General features: G+C 45.0%; 1 protein-coding gene across 3 annotated transcripts in view; it reads right to left on the bottom strand.

Moving 5' to 3' along the window:
- Window positions 1-21017, bottom strand: part of Lepr (leptin receptor) — a 72746-nt gene extending 51729 nt beyond the window's left edge. For 2 of the 3 annotated variants that reach the window (XM_023561333.2, XM_063259054.1), the window contains exons 1-2: window positions 20746-21017; window positions 4806-4880 (exon numbers count right to left, since the gene is read on the bottom strand). In XM_023561333.2, coding sequence (XP_023417101.1) covers window positions 4806-4845 — 40 coding nt within the window. In that variant the 5' untranslated portion in view covers window positions 4846-4880; window positions 20746-21017. Of the gene's footprint in view, window positions 1-2044; window positions 2144-4805; window positions 4881-20745 lie in introns of all 3 variants that reach the window. The other variant, XM_063259056.1, reaches the window with a different exon arrangement.
- Window positions 21018-23328: the final 2311 nt, after the last annotated feature.

Raw genomic sequence — 23328 nt, forward strand, 5'->3', positions numbered from 1 at the left:
TGATCACCTTGTATTATGTTTTTATATTATCTATTATATCCACCCTTTTGACTTGACCGATTCTGTTCTGTTATGTCACATTTGGTTTTACTCTCTTCCAAAAAAGCAATAAGAACAGTGGGAGCAATGAAACCCAAAATGTGTAATAGTCACTGTACAAAAGAGAGGAAAAGAAAATGCTCTAAACTATATAACTGCATGTATATTTAAATGTATAAGACAGAAAATGATATCACAGAGTTCTAATGGATCATTGAACAGAACTGTTTGCAGTATCATTGCTGGAATGTCCACTCTACAAACTTTAATTCTGTGACTTGAACAATTATTTCTAAGATGGCAATATGTAATCTATTAACTAGTGATTTCCTACTGCGCATTTTTTTCTTCTGTAAATCTGTATAACTTGTACCCTTCACTGTTTTTTTTTTCTTTTCTTTTCTCCTTAAATAAAAATTAAAAAAAAAAAAAAAAAAACTAACCACCTCAATAAGAGATGTGTAACAAGAAAAATATAAATTGTTAAATTAAAAATTTTAAATGCAGGGACAGATAAAATAAAAGTGCAGGTTTTTTTAAAATCAAAATTAAGGTCTTTTGGCTTAAGAGAACTTATTATAACTCTAAGATACTTTTTATAATCATCAAGGTAACCTCAAGAAAAAAAGTCCATAACAGATACACTGAAAATAAAAATCAAGGAATCAAAATATGCCTAAAGAAAAATCATCTGATCATATAGAAAGACAGTAAGAGGAAGTGATAATGTAAAGAACCAAACAATAGACAAAAAATTGGTACCTATCAATAATTGCTTTGAGCCAGGCACATTCCTGTAATACTAGCACTCAGGAGGCTGAGTTAGGAGGATCACTGTAAATTCAAGACCATCCTGGGCTACAAAATGAGCCTAAGGCCAGCCTGAACTGCATAGCAAGACCCTGTCTCAACAAGACAAAAAAATGAATTACTTTGAGTGCTGGCTTCAGCAGCACACATAATAACTACTTTGAATGCAAATGGACTGAGTTTGCCAGTAGACAGTTAGTTGGTCAATGAATTAAAATAAAATAAGGTTAAACAATATAATCCCTACAAGAGATTCAGTACTGGGGCAGGAGAGAGAGTCAGGAGAGGAAAAAAGGAGGAGACTGACTTACTTTTCCTATAATAACACACACAAATTGACTGTGAAGGAATGGAAAATACACTGCATGTAAATGGCAACCAAGAGAGACTAGAAACAGCTACACTTAGGTCAGATAAAATAGGCCCTAAGTCAAAACTGTAAAGATAGAAAAACTATTTAACATAGCGGGCGGTATAATAATTGCAGACAGATTTGCAACCAACATCAGAGAGCCTAACATACAAAGCAAACTTTCAGTGTACTGAAGGGAGAGACAGACGGTGGGAAATGATAAGAGGAGGCCTCGGTACCTGAGTTTTAGCATTAGATAGCACAGCTGAGGAGGAAAATCAGCAAGGAAACCACAGACTTAAACCACATTCCAGACCAAAGGAGCCTCGTAGGGAAGCACAGAACATTCCATTCAACAACTGCAGAATACAAAATTTTTTTTTCCCTGTATAGGGAACACTGTCTAGGCAAGATTGTGTGTTGGGCACAAAAAAGTTTAATGAAGTTAAGACTGAAATTCTGACAGCAATGAAATAAAACCTTAAATGAACAACAGGAAAAAAAATTTTTTGTCTTCTTGAGACAGAGTCTCACTAGGTAGCCTCGGCTGGCCTTGACCTCACAGTGATCCTCCTATCCTCCTGCCTCAGCCTCCAGAGTACCGGATTTACAGGTGTCTATCACCATGCCCAGCTTCAGGAAGAACTTCAGAAAATTCACAGACACATGGAGATTAAATGACATGATCCTGAGCAACCAACGGGTCCATGAAGAAATTTAACATCATCCAATCATAAAAAGGAGAAAAAGTTTCATTTGCAGCCACATGGATGAACTGAAGGACAGGACGATAAGGGAAACAAATGGGGCACAGAGAAACAGACACCCCATGGCCTCGCATACCTGTGCAATCTGCAGAGTGGATCTCACAGAAGTCAACAGGCGAAGAGGACTACCAGAGGCTGGGGAGGATTCACGGGGCAGAAGCCAGGGAGCTCGACACTGAAGCGAACAAGACAGAGTAAGTCCCAGGACCCTAGTTGAAGGGTCGCATTGAGAGTGCTAAGAGTTCTCACCACAAAAGTGCTCTCTGTACCAGGCAGCGCACTCAGTGATCAGCCAGACAGAACCACTGCGTGACATGTGCTGACCTCAAAGCATCCTGTTTTACAGGATAAATACACATAACTTCATACGTCAACTTTTTTTAATAAAGAGTTAAAGAAAAAGAACTGGAAGCAGAAAAAACAAATCAATGAAAAATAGGTTTCCCTATTTTAAAAAAAAAAAAAAAAAAAAAGGTTATTGAAGCCAGACATGGCGGCACACATTTGTAATCCCTGCACTCAGGAGGCTGAGGCAGGAGGATCTTTGCAAGTTCGAGACCAGCCTGGGCTACAAAGTGAGTTCAAGGCCAGCCTGAACTGCATAGAGACCCTGTCTCAAAAAGACAAAAAAAAAAAAAAAAAAAAAAAAAAAAAAACGTTATTGACAAGGTGTGGCTGACTTGAAATGTAAGATTCCTATAGTTTGCAGCAGTTGGAAAGACAAGATATTCCAAGATTCATGTGAAGCTTCCTCTCCCAGCCAGTCCTGCAGGGCTGGGAGGAGGGGCTGGTATGTATTTAATTTCTTTCTCTATCTTTGTTTCTTGTTTGTTTCAGCTGCTTGGCTGGTTTTGGTATCAGGGATTGAACCCAGGGCCTTCACACTAACCCGTGTCCTTAGAGCTCTGTAAAATTGTATTTACTCTTGATACAGGGTTTCACTAAGTTGCCCAGGCTGAGTTGTAATTTGCAATCCTCCTGCCTCAGCCTCCCAGAGCACTGGGACCACGGGCATACACCATGATGCCCGGCCATTTAACTTCTTAAAGCATTCTGATAAAAAAAAAAAAAAAAAAAAAAAAAAAAGGTGGTGTTCTCCAATGCTAACTCCATGCCTTGACAAAGTCCCCTGACAATGACACTTGCCATCACTTTCCAGAGGGACCATGACAAATGGCATTGAAATCATCATCACTGCTCTGAAAGTTAAACCCATCGCTTCGGGGCACAGTCATTTATTCTCAACATTATCACGAAGTAAGCTGCTTAGCGATAAAGCAGACATTTGACTGTCGCCTGCTATATGTTTATAATTTAATAGTGGCACATGTGCTAAGGAAAGCTGATCTATTTAAGTGCCATCCTATCATACATCTCTGTATTCACACAGAGGCCTTAATTGTCTGTACTGTAAAACAAAATAAAGCTTTAAAAAAGCAAATCATGGGCAGTAAGAAAATACCTGTAAAGAATGCAAGTTTTTCAGACTTAAAAGGATGCACTGTGTGTGGCAGCCTGACAGCGCCCCCAGGTGTTTTTGGTCAATCTCCCTTCCATGTATGTCCTCGAGGACCGTCCCAGTGAGAACATCTGAGCCCCGTCGCAGTGTGGACCGCCCTATGCAGTCACCCATGGCACTCCTGAGCCGGAGGCAGTGGCCTCCCCCAGCCCCGGACCACCAGTGAGACGTCAGCTCTTCCAGGTCTCCAGGAGAAGCCTGCATCCTCCGCTGCCCTGGCTCTCAGCCCTCTGGATTTGGAGGGACCCAGCCCTCTCGGACCAGAACCACTGCCCGGGCTCCAGCCTCCTGACTGCGGATCTCAGACTTTCAGCCTTCATAATTACCCACGTCAGTTCCTGAAATAAATCAATCTCTCTCCCTCTCTCTCTCACTCTCAGTCTTTCTCCCGATCTCTCTTGTTCACTCTCTCTTTCACACACACACACACACACACACACACACACACACACACACACACACACAGGTTCTCCTTCTCCGGAAAGCCCTACTACAGGATGAAATATCTATCACATTTTAGAAATTCTTAAAATTCACCTGAGACCAATAAAAGCCAACAGCAGGGGAAGGTATATGAACTAGAAAATCACATCAAATACATAAATGGTCAGGAAACTGCTCAGCCTCACAAATGTCAAATAAATGAAATGAAATGCCAAAGAGTAAGGAATGGAAAGAGAACCAGTAAGAGAATAGTGACTGCGTCTTTGTGGAAATGCAAGGGCCGCACACCCTCACCTGTGTCTATCGGAGCAGCAAAGGATGCAGACTCTTGTAAGCAGATTCCCCAGGATTGGGGTTTGAGATGCGCACCCTCTTCAGGACAGAAATTCCTCCTCAGGAGCTAAACTACCTTGCAGGTGTATGGATTCCAATGCAGCATTATCTTTTAAAGAACCGGACGCCTAACGTTCAAGAGTTGGTCAGGTGCATTCATGGGATGCGCTGCATTTGACTACTACACAGATAAGTTCATTGATAAATACTGGTAAGGCAAACTGTCATGAGAAAGTGAAAACAAGTGGGAAAAGCAACTGGCAAAACAAAATGTTTGCAACTATGGTATAAAATGCCATGCAACTATGTTTGCAGATGTGGGGTGTGTGTGTGTGTGTGTGTGTGAAAATTCTGGGAAAATACACTACTGAGTCATTTTTAGGAGATTGGGATTTTTGCATTTATACTTTCATTGGCTGCATTTTTCACCACAAGCATGTATGAAATTCCAAGCTGGAAAAGACTATTCTGTTAGGCAGTAAGAAAATAGCATCTCTAACAGCAAAATCTCCTCTTCATATATAAATACCAAATAACTTACCACAGTATAACAAAGCCACACAGAATGTCTGACAAATCATTTTTCTTCAGAGACATGCACCAGATTTTAGTAAACCTGAAAGAAAACACACACATAGGAAAACACATGTATACAAGTTATCTGTAAGAAACATACAAGGGTTATAAACACGGCCTGAAATTGCAGTCCTCTGCAACAGAAAGATGCCCTGCTCAGTCATGTTATAGAAAGACTGATTGCTCTGGACATGCCACCTTACATGGTTAAATGTAACCATAAAGAAACATCAGTCTTCCCTTATTCCGTACATACCGAGACAACTATCACAGGAGAAGACTGAATTTTCAACTGAACCAAAATTCTCTCAGTGCTGATTAAATGCATAACTACTACCCCAGCACCATCAATGTCACTATCTTCACACTGTTTTCATGCTCAAAGTTCATGCTTAAAGTCCCCTTATTTTCCAAAGCCTTTGCCTTTAATAGGATGCCACCAAGATGAAGGATTATACTCAGAGAATGACATGTTTACTTCCAATATAGCACATTTCCCAAAATGAACACCAACTATTGATTTGCAGATAAGGTGATATTCACATTGAAGAGTGGTCATATTCCTTGAAGTCTCACGATGAGGTATTCATATTCTAGAGATAAGCTTTCCTGTGAACGCTACTCAATTTAAAATATTAGATTATATTGTCAGGAGCCTGAGGGGTCAGTCCTGCCCTTGTAATCAAACCAGGCTGTGGGATGACCTAGTCTACGGCCCCTTCCCGAGCTGTCTATGATTCTGAGACATTTTATTTCAGGATAGAAATCACGGTTTTCCTGCAAAGAATGTACAATTATTGACACACAGGTCTCAGAACTCATGCCCGGGAAAGCGCACCACGTGATGAGGAAGTAGGAAGGGCGGGTTTGGTTATTTTACAACTTACTCTTAGGAAGAAAAGAGACCACAGCAAACAAGCTGCATCCTGAGGCATTTGTTTCTCACTCTATCACTTTTCCGCGGGATTTTGCTTCTTTGTAACTCTCACTGCAACTTCCATCTAGCATGTCTAGAAACCCTTTCAGTACTGGCAATCACCACGCTCTCTCCCCACCAAAATGAGCAGATTCCCCTGTCTCTGATGTCACCTGTGTGTTACATTTTCATCACCAGAACAAAACATCCAACATCTGAAACTTAGAGGACAGGGGTTTCTCTACGTTCCTTTCCCCAAACGTCTGCCGCTAATCTTCCAATCACCTCCTTCCAAGTCCCTGACATGTGGCCAGACTGTGGCTACAGCCCATGAATCAGTGTCCAATAACACATTTGAACGTTTTTTTCTTCCAAGAAAAATACACAACCAGGTCACTGCCTGAAGAGCTGCCCCTGTGAAGATTTCCATCGCCACTGTCCTGCAGGGATGTCCTGGGAAGGGCTGTAACGCTGTGGCTGTCCACTGCGGATGGTGCCCACACAACACGCAGGGCCTCACCCTCTCTTCTTCTGACAGCTGATCACAGGGTGCACCTCCCAGGCCACAAGTGCATGCTGGGAAGCAGAAGGCAATATGGCAGGCGTAGGAGCCGTGAGCATCTGAACAACTTCACAACTCACCTGTGGCCTCTGGACCTACTGTGGCTCTATCACATCTACACCATTTCCATTTAATGAAGGGCCATTGCTGTGTATGTCCAACCTTATGACTTGGTGGATCAAATGGCACCCAGGCCATGATGGGCAGCTCAGGTCGCATGGTAACCAGGTGTCCCATGGTCAAGCATTCAGTTCCTACCAACTGGCCCACTCTCAGGCCAAAGGGCTGTTTTTCACAAGGAGAGTAGTTGTCTGGAGATAACAGCAGAGCCTTGCTCCAAAATCCCAAAGGCCTCTGCTACAATCCACCAAGAGAGCTACCAGAGACTCTAAGCAGCATCCCTGCCTGCTGCTGACACCTCCAGTCCCACTGCGTCCCTGGGGGCAGAGCAGACTGCACAGCAGCCTGGCCCTGCTGCACCGCCTTCTCTGGATCTGGGACCTAAGGAAAAGCAGTAGCTTTGCGAGTCACTGGGTAAATGGGCCAGAGTGAGACACCTAAGAGAGGAATGTGTTGCCTCCAACATGAGCATTGTGCCTCTTTCTTGGTTGTCCAATGACCCAGATGCAACATCCTAGCTTCACTTGGAAGCAGTGTCTCTGCCTGCCCTGTCCCACTGGACTCATAGACATTGCCCTGAGGTAGAAAGACCCTGCCTTTCAGCTGGGTTATGTCCCATCCTATGACACGCAACTCTTTACCAACAAGTAGAACAGCTCCCCTTCTTGGTCATGTTGTCCAGCCAAATGACGTCATCAATGCACTGGACCATGCGATGCCTTGTGGAAGAGAAAGAGGACCAAGGTCCCTGTGAACCAAGCTGTGACACAAGGCTGGAGAGCCAGTAAACCCTAACATGAGACACTGAAGGTGCATCGCCGGCCTTACCACCTGAAAGGGAATTCCTTCTAGTGGGCCTCGTGCACAGGAATAAATGAAAAATATTTGCCCAATCAGTAGCTGTGTGCTGGGTACTAAGAGATGCGGTAATCTGATCAAAACCACATCTGGACCAACAGCTACAGTTGGAGTCACCACTTGATTAGGCCTACAGTAACCCCCCTGTAGCGATCCCACCCATCCACCATCTACTCAGCCCAAAGAGGAGGACAGCGAAATGGCAATGTGGTAGGATCACCACCCCTGCATCGTTCCAGTCCCCAGGGTGGCAGTCGTCTCTGTGATCCCTACAGGAATACAACGTTGCTCTGATCTACTATTTTTCCAGTAGGGGAAACTGGAGTGGCTTCCATGTGGCTTTTAGTACCACAGTAACACCTACACTACTGATCAGGGACTCCCCAAGTATTGAGTACATCTATCCGCATTATGCATCCCAAACTGGGGAGATGACCACAGGATGGGGTCAGGGAGTCAGGGAGCCACTGGACCCACTGCGAGTAAGGTCTTGGCTAAGATTCCCCTGATCACCTGACCTCCGTGGGCCCCTCCAGAAGGCCAGAAGGAATTGTCCAGTGGTTGTTATTTTGTTGTCATTGTTGTTGTTAAAATCTGTGGTAGATTTTTGTTCCCTTACCTTGAAATTTTATACAAAAATCCAGTAAAAATTTAGTAGGCTTCTTATCTTCCTCATTTCTGGAAATACCATAATTAATTAGCCAACACCATCCAGACGTTCTAATCAATACCCTGCTTCTGCTGTTCCTTACAGTAAAGTCCCCACCTTGCCTTTGGTGGCTCCCACTTAGCCCCTGCCTTTCCTGGATCCAATTCTACCCATCACATTATCACACCGATTCACAATGTTTCTCTAGGGTCTCTAGAAACTGGTTCAGTGCTTGGAATCACTATGATCTAATCACACTGACACATGCAAATTCCTACCTGTTTTTAATATTACCTGTTTCTGATATAAAATGTGCTTATAAAGTAAACTCAAGAGTTAGTTTCATAGCCACGATGTGTCATAAGTACAACGCACCACTGGACTGCTTTGATGCAAATAATGACTAAAAACTCAGCACCACAAGGGACTGAACTCGCATTTAACTGGCCCATGATTGAAAAGATCAGGTGTCATATTTATGTAAGACAACATTTATTTACTCATGTTCCACACAAAGCATTAGCTGTTCTCATGGTCAGAATCCCTGAATCCGGATTCATTCTTATACAGCAGAGAAAGAACCATAAGTGAAACTCGGACATCCACATGGCCAAAGCACTGTGAAAGGCGCCATCTCACTTCCATTCAACGCAAGAGACACTCACGGGAACCCTAAGTTATAACAAAAGAATATGCCAAGGTTTACAGAAACAACACAGAAAAAAGAAAATTAAACTTTTGAGAAAAAAATTGAGCAAGGGGACAACTAGCAGAAGAGTGAGCAAAGTAATTCTAACACACCAGACACCAATAATCAGAGGATGCTCCGTAATAATGAGACATAATTTTCTCTAAACTCCCTATGGTCAAAAAAATTCAGAGTACTCAAAATAAAACACCTTAAGGGAAAAATAAAAAAATAGCCCCACAGAAAGAAAAGTAAGGCATTTTTCCTGGTTAACTTTCTAAGATAACAAGTGTGGTCATCAGAGCGGTGTGCAATTTCAAGATTCACTGATTTCCCCCTCCACGCCCTCTTGGCCATGATGCTCCCCCGTGGTACCAGCCCAGAAGCACTGGAGCCATATGACCATGGCCTGGCCCTTCTAAAACCATAAAGTAAAACAGAACTTTCTTCCTTAAGCTCTTTCTCAGGTGTCTGTCGCAGCAATGGGAAGCTGGCAAACTCTCCTCCCAGCCACAGTAAATTACCAGGATAACTGCGTTGGAGACATGAATACCGCACACGTTCCCATGTCCAGAGCAAACTGGCTCATAAGATCCACTAAAGACTGAGCTTGTGGAGCAGATAAAAGTCGCAGATGTCTATTAAAAACAGCCCAATCATATCAGATCTGTAACCCTACTTTTCAGAAAGGACAACAGCAATCTCCTGGGGCCATGCCTGCATTTCAATTATGAGCAATGAAACTTAACCAGAACACAGAAAGAAGACACAGTGTTTCTCATCCATATCTAATTCTTACAAAGCAAATATTTTCTCATTCTCCACAACATCATACGTTTATAAACATTTATTGAGTCATGTATGTAGGTAAAAGCCATTCAGGTGTTTTTAAAGCACGTTAATCAGTTATTTAGGAATTTAGAAAGAAAACCTTTCGAAGATACACAAATATTTGAAGAAATCTTTATAAAGCATACAAAGACTCATCCATGGTCTGACATATATGATGCATCTATGATTCCTGGATGTGCAGGCAATAATTCAACTTGCACATAAGTCAGACAGAAAGCACACTGAGCTTATCACTAACCCTTCCGTTATTACTATAAATGTTAGACAAAAGAAAACTCCGGATCTACAGCCCACTGGACGGTCACAGCAGGTGTCTTCAGAGGGAAGTCAGACTTAATTTCTATTGTGAATCATTGCTTGTGTTATTTTTAATCTATCAAGTGTCCTTACATATAAAACAAAACAGTCCTAGTGTTTAAGCAAGAGATTGGACAGAAAGAAAATGGTTTACAACATTCTCTAGCGAGCTCCAAAAGCCTGTGAGACTGAGCCATCTTCATGAGTAAGAAAAGTGATCCTGATGAGTCTGCTCCTCTGACCAGTGAGCTCAAAGCCCTGCCCCTAATTTTTGGCATTTTCTTTCTGCTAAAGAGGAATCCACTTCTTTCTTAAATGACACCATTCAAGCACCTTTTTTAAATGTAGCTGAAAAACATTATTACTTCCAACATTATTTCTGCAAAAATTTAACAAAATAAAAGTAAGCTGACTTATTTTTAGTAGCGTCCGTGTGTGAAGCATTTTTGTTTCTTCATGTGGGGTAAAAATTGGTCATGTTTTCCCATGGCACCGCTGGCAAAGACTTCAATCACTTTTAAATTTGTTTTCAAAATGTTCCATTATCCTGGCATAAGCATCTGTCACTGTGAAAACATAATTTTTAGAACTATAACCCTGATATGATTCTCATTGTGCAATCTTGTCAGAAATTAATTCCTAAAATAAAGCAGAAAGATAAAATACGATTCACAGATCTCAGGGTCATTGAGCTAAGTAGGGTGAGTTGGGAGGTTGCATCTCACCTACACAGAAATTTAAAATCTGCACATAAACATCCTCATTTAAATATTAACCAAATTTTAACAAACCTATGTTACTACACAAAGTACTGAAAGCAACAACTGATTGATTTCATGGTGTCTTTACACATCAAATTACTAGAATGCCAACAGGAACACAGCGCCTTGGGGTATCAGATTATGACTCACATGGTGTAGCAAGACCCTCTCTTCTTCCTCTGAGACGTGTTCGGGATTACAGTAAAGGAAATTATTTCGTTCATGACCACAGCAGCAATGGGCAGGACCAGCAGCAAAGGACAGACGTGCAAAGCCTGGTGAGGATGCCGGGGAGAGGGAGGAAGGTGAAGAGAGCGTGGGAGGTCCACGCTGGAGGCGCTCAGCTGTGAGGAGCAGAGGCTGAGAGGCGGGACGGCCTGTGCCTGCCACACGACTGTCTCACACGTAAATCACGACAACCAAATCCAGGGAGCTGGGGCAGCTGACACCAACACCGGCCTGTCTAAGTGGGAAGGAACTCATTCAGGACTGATGGGTCACTCCCAGAACCTCAGTGTGGCCGGAGGACCAGCTAGTAGAGTGCAAAGTGCAGAACCACAGCCAAATCCCAGGCAGGGTGCTCTGGAGCAGCCAGCCAGCCAGCAGGTCCTGGGACTCTGCAGGGAGGAGCCCTCGGCTTAGCAGCCTCTCTGGGTTCTCACACTCATCAGCTCACCATGCCCACTCCAGAAACTCGGATTCAGGAGAAAGTGGCGACCAGGCCCTCCAATGGGCCTGCAGTGTGAGAAAGAAGAGTCTAGAAAGCAGCCATGGCACAGACAGCACCAAGGTGAAAGGCAACACGACACGCAATGGGGCTGGGAAATGTGAGGGCAAATGGGGCAGGAAGGTCAAACTGAAGCCACTAGTCCGAATTAGAAGCCAGGCACACCTGTAATGCCAGTACTTGGGAGGCTGAGGCAGGAGGATCACTATGAGTTCAAGGCCAGCCTGAACTACATAGTGAGACCCTGTCTCTTAAAACAAAAAAGAATATACAATCGCAGTCTTCATTTAAAAAAAGGTTGACGAAATGGATTCTAAACAAATACAGAGAATAAGCAGAACACTGAAAAGCATAAAAGATGCGAGGGGGGGGGCTACACTTTCTTTCCCAATAAGAAAAAACAGAATTAATTGGCAAATCCTTTACACATAGCCAAGATATAAATATAAACCAAAGTAAAATCTGATACAATTTTAGGCAAATGTAACGATTAAATGAGCCACGTCACAGAAGGAAGACTCTCTTTAATGTCGACACCAGGAGCGTTCATGGAAGCGGTCAGGAGGCATCTGTTCTGCACAGCTGCACCACTGTTCTTGACAGCCCAGAGTACAACATTATTTTGGAAAAATATTATTATCAACAGCCCGGAATTGAAAAGAAAGTAAATGAAACAGACTTTAATAAGGAGAGAGTATTGTAAAATACTTAGGTAGAACTTTTTGAAGAAGTCAGGAATATTAAAAATGTTAGCGTATCTCGAAAACCCACGGTGTCCTACATTTAAGGAAGTGCGGCCAGCCTGAGAGAACGGGTCACTGCTGGTTCAAGAATCATGAATTAGTGCTCTTTCATCTCTGTGGCCAAACACCTGTAAAAACGACTTAGAGGAAACAGCGAAGGACAGGTGCATTTTGGCCCACGGTTCCAGAGATGTCCATCAAGGGTCTGCAGGCTTCATTGCTCTGGGCCTGTGGGCAGCAGGAACAAGAGGGTGGAAGGGTGTGGTGGAGGGGGCAGCTCACCTTGTGTCTCCCAGGAAGCACCCTGGGAGGGAAAGAGCTGGAGAAGGACACAGGACCAGGTGCTGCCCTGAGGTCACACACGTGAACACTCCCTTCCACAGGCTCCGAAGTTTCTGTTGCTGCTCCCTAATGCCCCCAAGCATGACCTCAACAGTGAGCTGACCTGCTGACAACCCCAGAGGACTCATGAGCCAGCAGTCACCTTCCAGGAGACCCCTGGCCACCCGAGACTTCTGAGGAACACGCCAGACCTGAGCCACAGCATTGCCCCTGAAGAAGGGGAGGACCACTGAGCCCCTTGGAAGAACTGTAGATTCCACAGACTGTCTGGTCAGGGGAAAGAAAGGTCAGCAGACTCCGGGGAGACTGATTTGCATATTAAATCACGACAGCCAGAAGGGAAAACGCCTGCCGCCTGCATGACGACACCTCATCCCTGCGTACAGACTATTTCTATAGTGATTTTTACAGCTTGCTGGTGCCGTGAGGAAGCCTTTTCCTCCCCCAAGTTGGACTGGCGCCAGTGGTAGCATTGCAATGCATCTGTGTCACTACGTCATAATGACACAGTGGCAATGTTAAGTGACAGTGCGTGTGTGTACAGGGTCTTCTCTCTCCCTGAAGTATCACACACACACATACGCATACCTGCACGTGTCCGCCTATCTGTGTAATTTGTTTTCCCTTTCATCTGTGAAACGCTGCCCAATTTGGTTCAGAAGTTCTGTTGGTACCTACAGAAACCTAATTGTTCAACTATCTTGTGTTTATAGCGTCTTAATTTTCCTAGGTTTAGGCACCCAGATAACAGCCGCTGGTTAAAGTAAAATGAAAAAATGTAATTGTGAGGGGGAAAAAGGAAATTTTTTCATGCACTCACAAAACAGGTATTTGGCAGCAGCTGCTCCTAAACTGGACTGCACAGTTTTAAAGCCTCAGGAGATTCCATTATGCAAGCTCCAGAGTCTCTGCAGGCTCCATGCGGTCACCTAAATCAATAGACAAACTTTTCCTCCGATGCCCACAGACTGCAGAAGTCATCTGTCCAGGAGGAGGACGCGGTCACTCATTCTTCCACCTGGACTCCTGTACTGGCTTCTCATATCCGTTCTGTCTCTCTGTCTCTGTCTCTGTCTCTGTCTCTCTCTCTGTCTCTCTCTCTCTCTCTCTCTTTCTCCCTACCTCCCTCTCTCTCTTTCTGTTTTTTCTCTCCCCAGGCAGCTTCTCTCCCTCTCCCTCTCCTTCCCTCACCTCTTACTGATCTCTGTTGCTTTATTTTTGTTCTTTTCTCTCACCTCTCCCCTTCCGATATGTTATTATTTGCTTACCAAGTGCATGTATTTTTGATCTGGCCAGTTAAGTTTGACAAGCACAGGGTGCTCATCTGTTTTGTTCAATGTTTAGAATATGCTCAACCCAGAGTAAGTGCTCAGTGAACATGTGTTAACAAATAAGTGAGATTCACCTTCTCGGATCAGCGTTTCTAAGACAAAAGAAGCGGCACATTTGCAGCAGTGCAAAGGTCATCCAGCAGCCCATCATGGAAAGTGTGTTAAGTTACTCGGCAAAAACACATAATGAAGTCTGAGTATGATTTCAACTGACAAAAGGAAAACAGCATCTCCAACCTATTTCACAGGGAGAAGCAAATAAAAGGCAGGCCGAAGCCATAAATATTTACAGAAAGAAAAACGATGCATAATAACGTGCCACTACTTCTGTAGAGCAGTCAGAGCACAGCATTTAATAAAACATTCATTTAAGTGCTAGAACAGAAAATAGAAGTGAAGAAATAATAAAAACCGAAGCTAACGCACAGGAAACAGGCAAACAAACTGAGAATCAGTGCCTCTGAAGTTGGTGTCTCTTAGGAGGAGAAAAGAAGTCACAAAGAGTAGATATCAATGAAAAAGAAACGTAAATGCATATAAATGATCATTAACATGGGTGAGCAGTGCATTGCAAGGTAAATATGATTTAGTATTTTTGAAAACACCTAATATAATTAGCCTCAATGGTAAGCTGAAAGAGAGACCAGGCGTGGTGGCTCATGCCTGTCATCCCAGCACTTGGGAGGCTGAGGCAGGAGGATTGTCATGACTGTGAGTTCAGCCTCTGCTACACAGTGAGTTCAAGGTCAGCCTGAATTGCATAGTGACACCTTATCTCTAAAAAAGAAAGAAGACTGAAGGAGAAAAGGTACATCATTACATCAGAAGGTATAAAAAAGCATTTGATAACAGTCGGCATTTGATTATGATAGCAATTATATGCAAAACAGAAGCAGGAGAGAATTCCCAGAGACTGAACCACAGCCCCCGCCAGGGCCCACGTCCAGCACGGCTCCGTCAGCTCCTGACTTGGACCTGACGCGAGAGGGCCGCTCAGTGCAGCAAAGGAAGCAGGAGAAGGCAGAAAGACTATCCTGGAAGAAGGAGCAAACTGTCAGTGTCACCGAGAATAAGAAAGGGGAAACAGAAGTGTTCATGTGTAGGGTCCCAGGGCACTGGAAAACGTGGTAAGGTTGCCAGTGGAAAATGTAACCTCCCACAACCAAGCTTTTAAATGCTTCCAAATCCAGCTATGAGGACAGTTACGTGGGTACCAAAACCCAACAAGGACATCACAGAAGAACTAGACAGAATACCAGCAGCTCAGCCCAGTAATGGGAAAGGGATTTTTACACCCAAATAGGACTCAGCACAGGATTAGGGTTGATGGAACACGAGGAGTGAGTGTAATCCACCTAGGAAAGGACACTACCATATCAGTACAAAAGTGTTGGACAATCCTGACACCATGCCATGGCTTAAAAGGCCCGTTATGTACATGTACCAATTCCTTATAGTCATCATGCACTACAAACATGTATTAATAAAAGTAAAAATTAGATTATCCTTCTTTATGGCTGAGCAGTACTCCTTCGTGTTAAAAAAAAAAAAAAAACACATCTTTTTTATCCATTCCTCAGTTGATGGACACTTAGGTTGTTTCCAAGATCTGGCTAATACAAATTGTGCTGCTAAAAACATGGAGGCACACATATCACTGTGGTATGATGTTTTCAGTTCTTCTGGGAATATGGCTAGAAGTGGAATAGCTGGGTCAAATGGGACTTCCAATCCCAGCTTTTTTAGAAATCTCCAGACTGACCTCCACAGTGGTTGCACCAGTCTACACTCCCACCAACAAGTGTTTCCTTTCCCCGCAGCCCCTCCATCATTTGTTATTGGTTGATTTCTTAATGACAGCCATTCTTTCTGGAGTGAGGTGGAATCTCAGCATTGTTTCGACTTGTATCTCTCAAAAGACCAACGATGCTGAATGTTTTTTCATGTATTAATTTGCTGTCTGTATTTCTTCATCTGAGAAGTGCGTATTCATCTCAGATGCCCATTTTTGGATTGGATCTTTGAATTTGAGGGCCCCGATTTTCTTCAATTTATACATTCTGGGTGTAAGTCCTTTGTGTAAGAGACAATTAGCTATAATTTTTTCATACTCTGTGGGTTGTCTTTTCATTCTGTTGGTGATTCTTTTGTTATGCAAAAGCTTTTTAACACAGTGAGATCCCAGTTGTTGATTCTTTGTAATATTTCTCTGGCAATCTGGGTTTTGTTCCTGAAGTCCCTGGATGCAACTGGAGACCATACTCATAAGTGAAATAAACCAGACCCACGTGTGTAAATATCATATTGTCTGCCTAGTGTGAGAAGCTGAAAGAGTAAATAAGATCCAAAATGTACAACAGATATTGTGAATTGGGAAGAAAATGCTCAAAAGAAAAGACAAACTATGATGGGGGAAAGGAAGAAAGGGGAGAAGAAAAAGTATGTGTATCCACAAGACAGTTAAGATAGTCACACTGCTAGTTTCTCTTAGTTCATTGAAAGGGAAGGTCTGTGCTAATATTGCTTGGGCAATATACCGCACCTGTATCTTGTACTCCGAATCACTGCTACGAAGACCACAACACGCGATGTATTAATTATTATAACTCTCCTGCTAACCTGCTTTGAAAATCTGTTCTATTGCTTTTATTTTTTCCATTTAAAATAAATAAAAATTAGAAAAAAAGAAGAAAAAATCAAAGAAAAGAAGGAAATGTCCTGCATGTAAGGATATAAACAGCCACAAATAAATGGACCATTAACATCATCCTTGATGGCTAGAAGACTGGGCACTTCCGGCTAGGGTTAGGAACAAGAAGGGCAGGCCTGCTCCGCCCACTTCCATTCAGCCTGGCACTGGAGCTTCCGGCCAGGCCAAGCAGGCAAGAAGAAGAAGCCTAATGCACCCAGATTGAAAGGAAGCAGTGGGAGGGCCTCTGTTCTCTAACGATACGATCTGACACAGAAAACCCTGAGGAATCTCTAAGAAAGCATAAAAACTAATAAATTCATTAAGGTCGCAGAATGTAAGATCAACATATAAACGGCATTAGTATTTTATACATAAGCAATGAACAGTCAGAATGGATTTTAAAAGTCATTGCATTTCCAATGATAAGAGAAAGAATAAAATTCATAGGGATACAGGTAACAACAAATGTAGCACTTGTACATTGAATGCTATAAGCTATCATTGAAAGAAGCTGGAAATACTTAAATATGCTGGATGTGGTGGCACACACTTGTGATTCCAGCCACTCAAGAGGCTGAAGCTAGATACTCGTAGCTCAAGGCCAGCCCGGGCCAGCTGGAGAGACCCTGTCTCCAATACAAAAAAGAGAAGAAAAGGCTACACACTCTTACCTAGTATGTGGGAGGCATTGGGTTGAGTCCCAAGTAACCCCCCAAATTAAAAACATTATTTTAAAAATATAATATTTAAATAAGTAGAAAGGTAGGCCATGAATTAAAAGACATAGTTTTGTTACAGTGAGAATACATCTTGATCTCTGAGTCACTCTAATGCTACTCCAACTCCCAGCTTGTACAGAAATGGACAAGCTCATTCTGAAACCCGAATGAATATACAAAAGAATTATCAAAACGACCTTGAAAAGAAAGAACAAAGCTGCAGGACTCAGTTTCAAAACATATTCAAAGTCACAGTAACCAAGACAGTATTGTTCTAGTATAAGGACAGAAAGGCAGGTCACAGAAGTAGAATGGAGAGCCCAGAAATAAGCACTTATGTGTCCAGTAAACTGATTTTTGGTAAGGTACAGAGACACCTCCTGGGGGGAAATACAGTCTTTCCAACGGTGTGCAGCAAGTGGGTAGCTCTGAGTGTCACGGTTTAGAGCTAACACACGCAGCAGAAGCCTCGGCCGTCAGCTTTGAAGTGCACGGATGGCGAAGGTTTTCTCTCTCTGCCTCCAGCTGCCATAGGTGAGCATCTGCGCCTCGCTGCACCTCTCCCCGCGACGCAAACCCTCATCCTCATCACCAGCCAGAAACAAGGGAGCCAGGAGGCCATGCACTGCACCCTGGGATATCATTAGTCAAACAAATCTTTCCCCTTTCAGTGGTTTCCCCAAGTGACACACAGCACAACAAAGCAGAGAATGCAGCAGCCATTCCTGGACTCCAGATGCAAGATGGAGATGTGCGCTTTTCAACATAAGATCATGAAATCCGCATGCATCAAGACAATGTGGGATTGGCCAATAAACCACAAAGAGACCAAAGAGGAAATACAGAGCTCTAAAACAGACCCACACAGTTAGCAACTCTTTATATCTGAAATACTCAGTATCTGTTATTTTAAGCCACAAACTTCAGGGTCATTTGATACGTAATGGTAAGGGATCATCAGCATATTCCTGCTTACGAGTATTTTCAGATTATTCTATTTTTAGGACAGAGGGGAAATGACCTTTCCCAGCTCCTGCAAGCTGCGTATAATTTCTTTTACTTCTAAAATGTGATTAGAAATCACATATTGAAAACTGAAATTAAATAGGAACAGGGTTAAGAAAGAGTTCAGAGTTGGGAACAGAAACAATAAACAATTCTTTCAGAATGTCTTTCGTTACAGGAAGAGGAAAAATGGCTTAAATTCATAAACAGAATGTTAAACAAAACTCTCTCCAAAAGAATGCCTACTATATTCATGTCCTTCTTTTCTAAAAAGAGTAAAACTAGGCTTGTGACAAGCAAGTCACCTGGTAGGAGCAGCGTTCTGTCCCCAGAGAGGATTAGTGGGCCGCTCCCTTTCTGTTGGGATTTCTCACACTGCTAGTCAACTCATAAATGTATTTTACGTATTTCTCTCTGCACCTGTTACCGTTCAAAGTGATGAAATTTTGTAAAGATTGACAAGATCAAGTGTGTTAAAAGACATAGATACTATTACTACGGAATCATAAAAAGTGTTTCAGAAGGAATATCCTGAATTGTAAGCAGATACATTGGAATAGAAACTCCAAAAAGCCATACATACTAACTCTGGCCAGTAGGGGTATATTTGTGCCTTTCTAATGTAATTAAAATCCAAATGTGTAAATCACAGGGAAGCCTACTCACAGAACAGACTGTCTGCTCCTTTTTCTATTTGAACTCCACAGGACATGTGTGTTTGACTCTTGGAATAGAGAACACAGTGCAGAGTCTGCCAAGAGATTGTTTTTTTCCGGACATGTTTTATTTCCAAGCCCTCCCCAAGTTACTGCAGTGCACAAACACAAACCATTTGGTCCCATCCTGGCTGAGCTAAGTGTGAAGAGACACCCACACTGAAGAAGAGGAGGAAAGCTGCTGGCCCCAAGGGGATGTCCCCGAGCCATGCTTGAGTCTGCTTGGATCTCCAGCACCCACATGCACTCCTGACCAGCAGCCAGGGCTCTGTCCCACGCAATTTCCTTAACTCTCTCCGCATCTGCCCCACAGGAGATGACCGCCTCCTTCACCATGAGACATGAGGGCCACCTGCTGCCCTCAATATCAATGACATTGCCAGCCGAAGGCCAAGAAGTATAGGAATCAGTTAAAACACGATCGCAGCGCAGCCATCAGACCCATCCTGCTCTCCACACCGCACACCGAGCACTTGTGGATGGGGAAAGAGGATTTTATGATTTGAGGTCAAAGCCAACCAAAAGAGCCACCAGCACCTCAAAACTTATCCTGACTTGCACTAACTCTCCAGTTATTTTGCAAATACCATCAGCAAAACATTTCAAGTAGCTACCAAAGCTCACTCATCATCCTCTGTCTGCTGGACTAGTCAGGATTTATTTTCAGTCACAAGAGAAGCGAAGGTTCCCTGATACTGTACCATGACACTGCTCATCCACTTCTGTGTGTGTGTGTGTGTGTGTGTGTGTGCGTGCGTGTGCGTGTGTGTGTGTGTGTGTGTGTGGTGTGTGAATGCCTAACCTCTGCCTCATCTGTTTAATTAATCTCTGGTATTTTCTGAGGTTGATTCCAAGACAACTGAATGCATTACTAAAGTCTGCATCTCTGCCTCTGCTATGGAGCTCAGTTTTACAGTGATCTGAAGCCACTCTCTTAATTAACATTCTGTACACAGCCTGATTCTGAAAAGTAACCAGTACTCTCCAAGAGCAGTAATCCGCAGAAACGATATAATTTGTGTTTTCCTCCAGGACGGTTTTTATTTCCTCCTAGCGTACAGTCCTAGGAGAGAACCGCGCTTTGCTAAAGCCCCGCGGTTTTGCCGCCGCAGTCAGAAGCACCTGCTGGCAGACAGAAAGCGGTCTAAGCAGTCGTGGGTAAACGACACAGCTCTTTACAGGTGTTTTCCTTTCCCTACAGCTTTCCGCTGGAAAGTCCTGGAAACCTAAATAATAAACGCACAGAAGTCAAACGCCAAGTTCCACGCAGGCTTGTTAGTTTCATGAGACCTGTGATATTCCTAACAGTTGTTAACAGTTAACGAGTTAAAGAATCACACATTTTGCAGGTGGGAGACACCTTAAGTATTATTAAAAGGCCCTCAGAGATTATCTCACTCCAACAGGTTCCCTTGAAAGATGAGGTAATTGGGGAACTTAAGGTAACCATAGTAACGCAGACAAGGCATAGGAAATCGCTCCCAAATTCCTCTTTGCTGGTTCTAAGTGTAAAGCTCAGGAGCCTCTGTAGGAATTCTGTAGGAATCCTCGGTCCCGGCCTCGCCCCATCCTCGTCCTGGTCTCCCCTCTGGAGATCGCGCCGGGCATCGCCCTCCCGGCCCGCGGACCCGCTGGGTACCCCGCTGGGCCTCTTCCTCTCCCGGCCCGGGTCCCCCTGCGAGCCCTGGGCCGGGCGGGGTCGGTGAGGGCTGCTCCGGGGTTGCCTTGTCCTCTCGCTGGAGAGCGGGAGCAGAGCGAGGTCCCTCTCCGGGCTTACGGTTCGGGTCGCGGTCCCGGGTCGGAGGCCAGCGGGTGCCATCGCGCAGTCCGGGTGGCTGGTGTCCCCGCAGGTGGTCTCACCGCGCCCCGCGACCCCATGCGCGCTCCGAGCTGCCCGGCGGTGCGCGCAGGACGCGGGCGCTCTCACCTGAGCCCGGGACTCCTGATACGGGTCCGCCGGGTCGGGCAGAGAAGGGGCCGATTCCGATCCCAATCCAGATCCTGATCCGAATCCAAATCCCGATCCCTGCGCGGGCACCTGCGGTGCGCGCGGCTCGCTGCGAACTCCTGACCCGGAGGAGGAGCTGGGCTGGCCGAGGGGAGGAGGACCCCAGCCCGCAGGGGGCGGGAACCGCAGTCTCCCGCAGGGGACGCCTGTGAGCCCAGCCCTCTGGGAGGCTGAGGCGGGAGCATCCCAAGTTGCAGCTCAGCCTGGGCAACTGAACCCCTTGTGGAGATGCCAATAAGAAAGGGAGGTGAGAAGAAAGCTCAGTGCAGAGGCCCGGGGTTCAGCCCCTGAGCGATGATGATGATGATGATGATGATGATGATGATGCTAAAATGAAGAGACAACCTCCCACCGGGTCCCTCCAACCCGGAGACTCCAGGCCCTCCTGCAGCTCCGTGGGAAACGCTACAGTAAAGCCTGCAGTGAGTGGCAGAGCAAGGGGAAGTGGAGCAGCCCAGGGCCGGTGAGGCAGTGAGTCTCCTGTCTTCCAAGGTGCTTCAAAGGTACTGGGGCCTCTGGAGTGCTTGCACTAATCACAGCTTCTCTTAGGATCCGGAAGTGCAGTGGCAGGGGACACAGCAAGTGACAAAAGAGGAACCCTTGTACACTCTGAGTCCAACGCGGAGGTAGACAGTGACCCTCTGGCTCTCGGCACCGGATGTCCATTCACCCACTTGTCTGCGGTGACCTGATCCAGGGCCCTGCACAAAGGGACAGTCCTGTCCTTTGAGCTCAGAGCTGCGCGTGGGCGGCGGGGAGGGGAGCGAGTGTCCAGGGAGTTTGGAGCTGTGCAGCACAAGGAAGGAAGCAGAGGGTGAAGCAGGGGAGAGGGGGTCCTCGGGCCGGGCGCTTAGAAGTTATTGTGACCCGCACCCCCATGAGAAGGGACCGGCAGGGGACAGAAAGTGGTAGGCACTTGGCATGAGAAGGGAAGTGCCACTCACAGGGCTCCATGGGTGAGAACCCCTGTACCTCCACAAGAGACCTCATCTCAGGGCAGTGGCACTTTTTGGAAGAGCTCGTGGATCTCCAGCCCACTGGTTGAAGCCAGTGTATTCAGAAATGTCACATGTGGGCTTTCAAGGAACTTGTCCAGCATCTGTAGCACCAAAAACCCAGAGATGCAAACCTGGTTTTCACCAAATCTGAAAAACACAGAAGTCTGCACTGGGTGGAGGCAAGAATAAAGCGGAGACTCTGGTTGGAACTGGCTTATTAGTGTCCTAATGTAACAAAGTGCCCCAAACTTAATGCTTAACACCACAGAGATCATGTCCTCCCCCATCCGAGCGGCCAGAAGGCCTGGTGTCCGGGGTCTGCACTTCCTCCCAGTACTGGCAGCATCTCCATTCCTCCGCCAGCCTCTGGGGCTTCCAGCTTTGTTTAGGTTAAAGCCAGGACACTCCCATCCCAGCCTCCAGCCTCTGGGTGCCTTTTCCTCAGTGTCCATGTTTTCTCTGCATTGTAAGGACAGCTGTCCTTGGGTTTTGTGTCCACTCTGAGGACCCAAAATGATCTCATCTCAAATCCATCCCAGAATCTACAAAATCTCTTTTTCCAAATAAGCTCCCATGCACAGGCTCCTAGGTGAGGACTTACACATTTAGGGAAGGAAGCTGCTATTTAACCACACGACTAGAAGACTAATAGACACCCAAATCAGGGTGCACTGTGGTTCTGGGGTGCCATTCCACACCTTAATTCTAAACAATATTGGGATAAAATGCGATTAATCATTTCAGTGGACTCCACTGCGGGAGACTATTCACAGTATTCACACAATCCTAAGGCCATTCCCAGCCAAAGGAAATGCATCCTTCAGGTGCATGAAGCTTTGTCTTATGGAGAAAGAGTTTTCAATTTGCTCAGTGGTAACTGCTAACTGAAGGACCATTATCCTCGGCCAATAACGTAGAACTCTTTGCCGTCACTCCCGGTACACCTCGGAGAATGAATCCCCGAGTACCTGAGTACCCACGGGACCACAAGAGACGAGCTCATGAGAAGGCAGCTTGGATGCTGGAGAGGACGACAGAAGACCCTGTGCTGATGGTCATAATGATGATGATTATTATTATTACAATCATTGTCATGCTGTGTCTCCTTTCCAACACAGGTTTCTCCTGTGTCCTTTGGTGTTGCCACTAAAATGCAGTCTTAGTTCCCCAATCTCCTGCGCTTTGTACTGGGAACTGAGCCCAGGGTTGTTACATTCCATAGGTGTGCTGTCTGCCACTTACTTCCCCGGGCACAGCCCCAGATGCGGGCAGCATGCACCAATCTGGGAGTTACAGACAGGTCTTGTTTCAGAGATGTGATCAAGGCCCATAGCCAGTTGACTATAGGAGAGGTTGCCCTAGATAACCTGGACCCGCCTGGTCCCATCAGGCCTCCCCGGCAGATGAAAGCCTTGGAAACAGAGCTGAGTCTTCAAAGAAAAGGAAGAAAGAGCATAGGAGGCTGGGGAGAGGCATGAAGGAGAGGGGGGAAGGAAAGGAAGAT

Source organism: Cavia porcellus, unplaced genomic scaffold (genome assembly GCF_034190915.1).
Source record: "Cavia porcellus strain 051 isolate PalLab524CR breed Dunkin Hartley unplaced genomic scaffold, mCavPor4.1 scaffold_1, whole genome shotgun sequence".
In the NCBI taxonomy this organism is placed as follows: domain Eukaryota; kingdom Metazoa; phylum Chordata; class Mammalia; order Rodentia; family Caviidae; genus Cavia; species Cavia porcellus.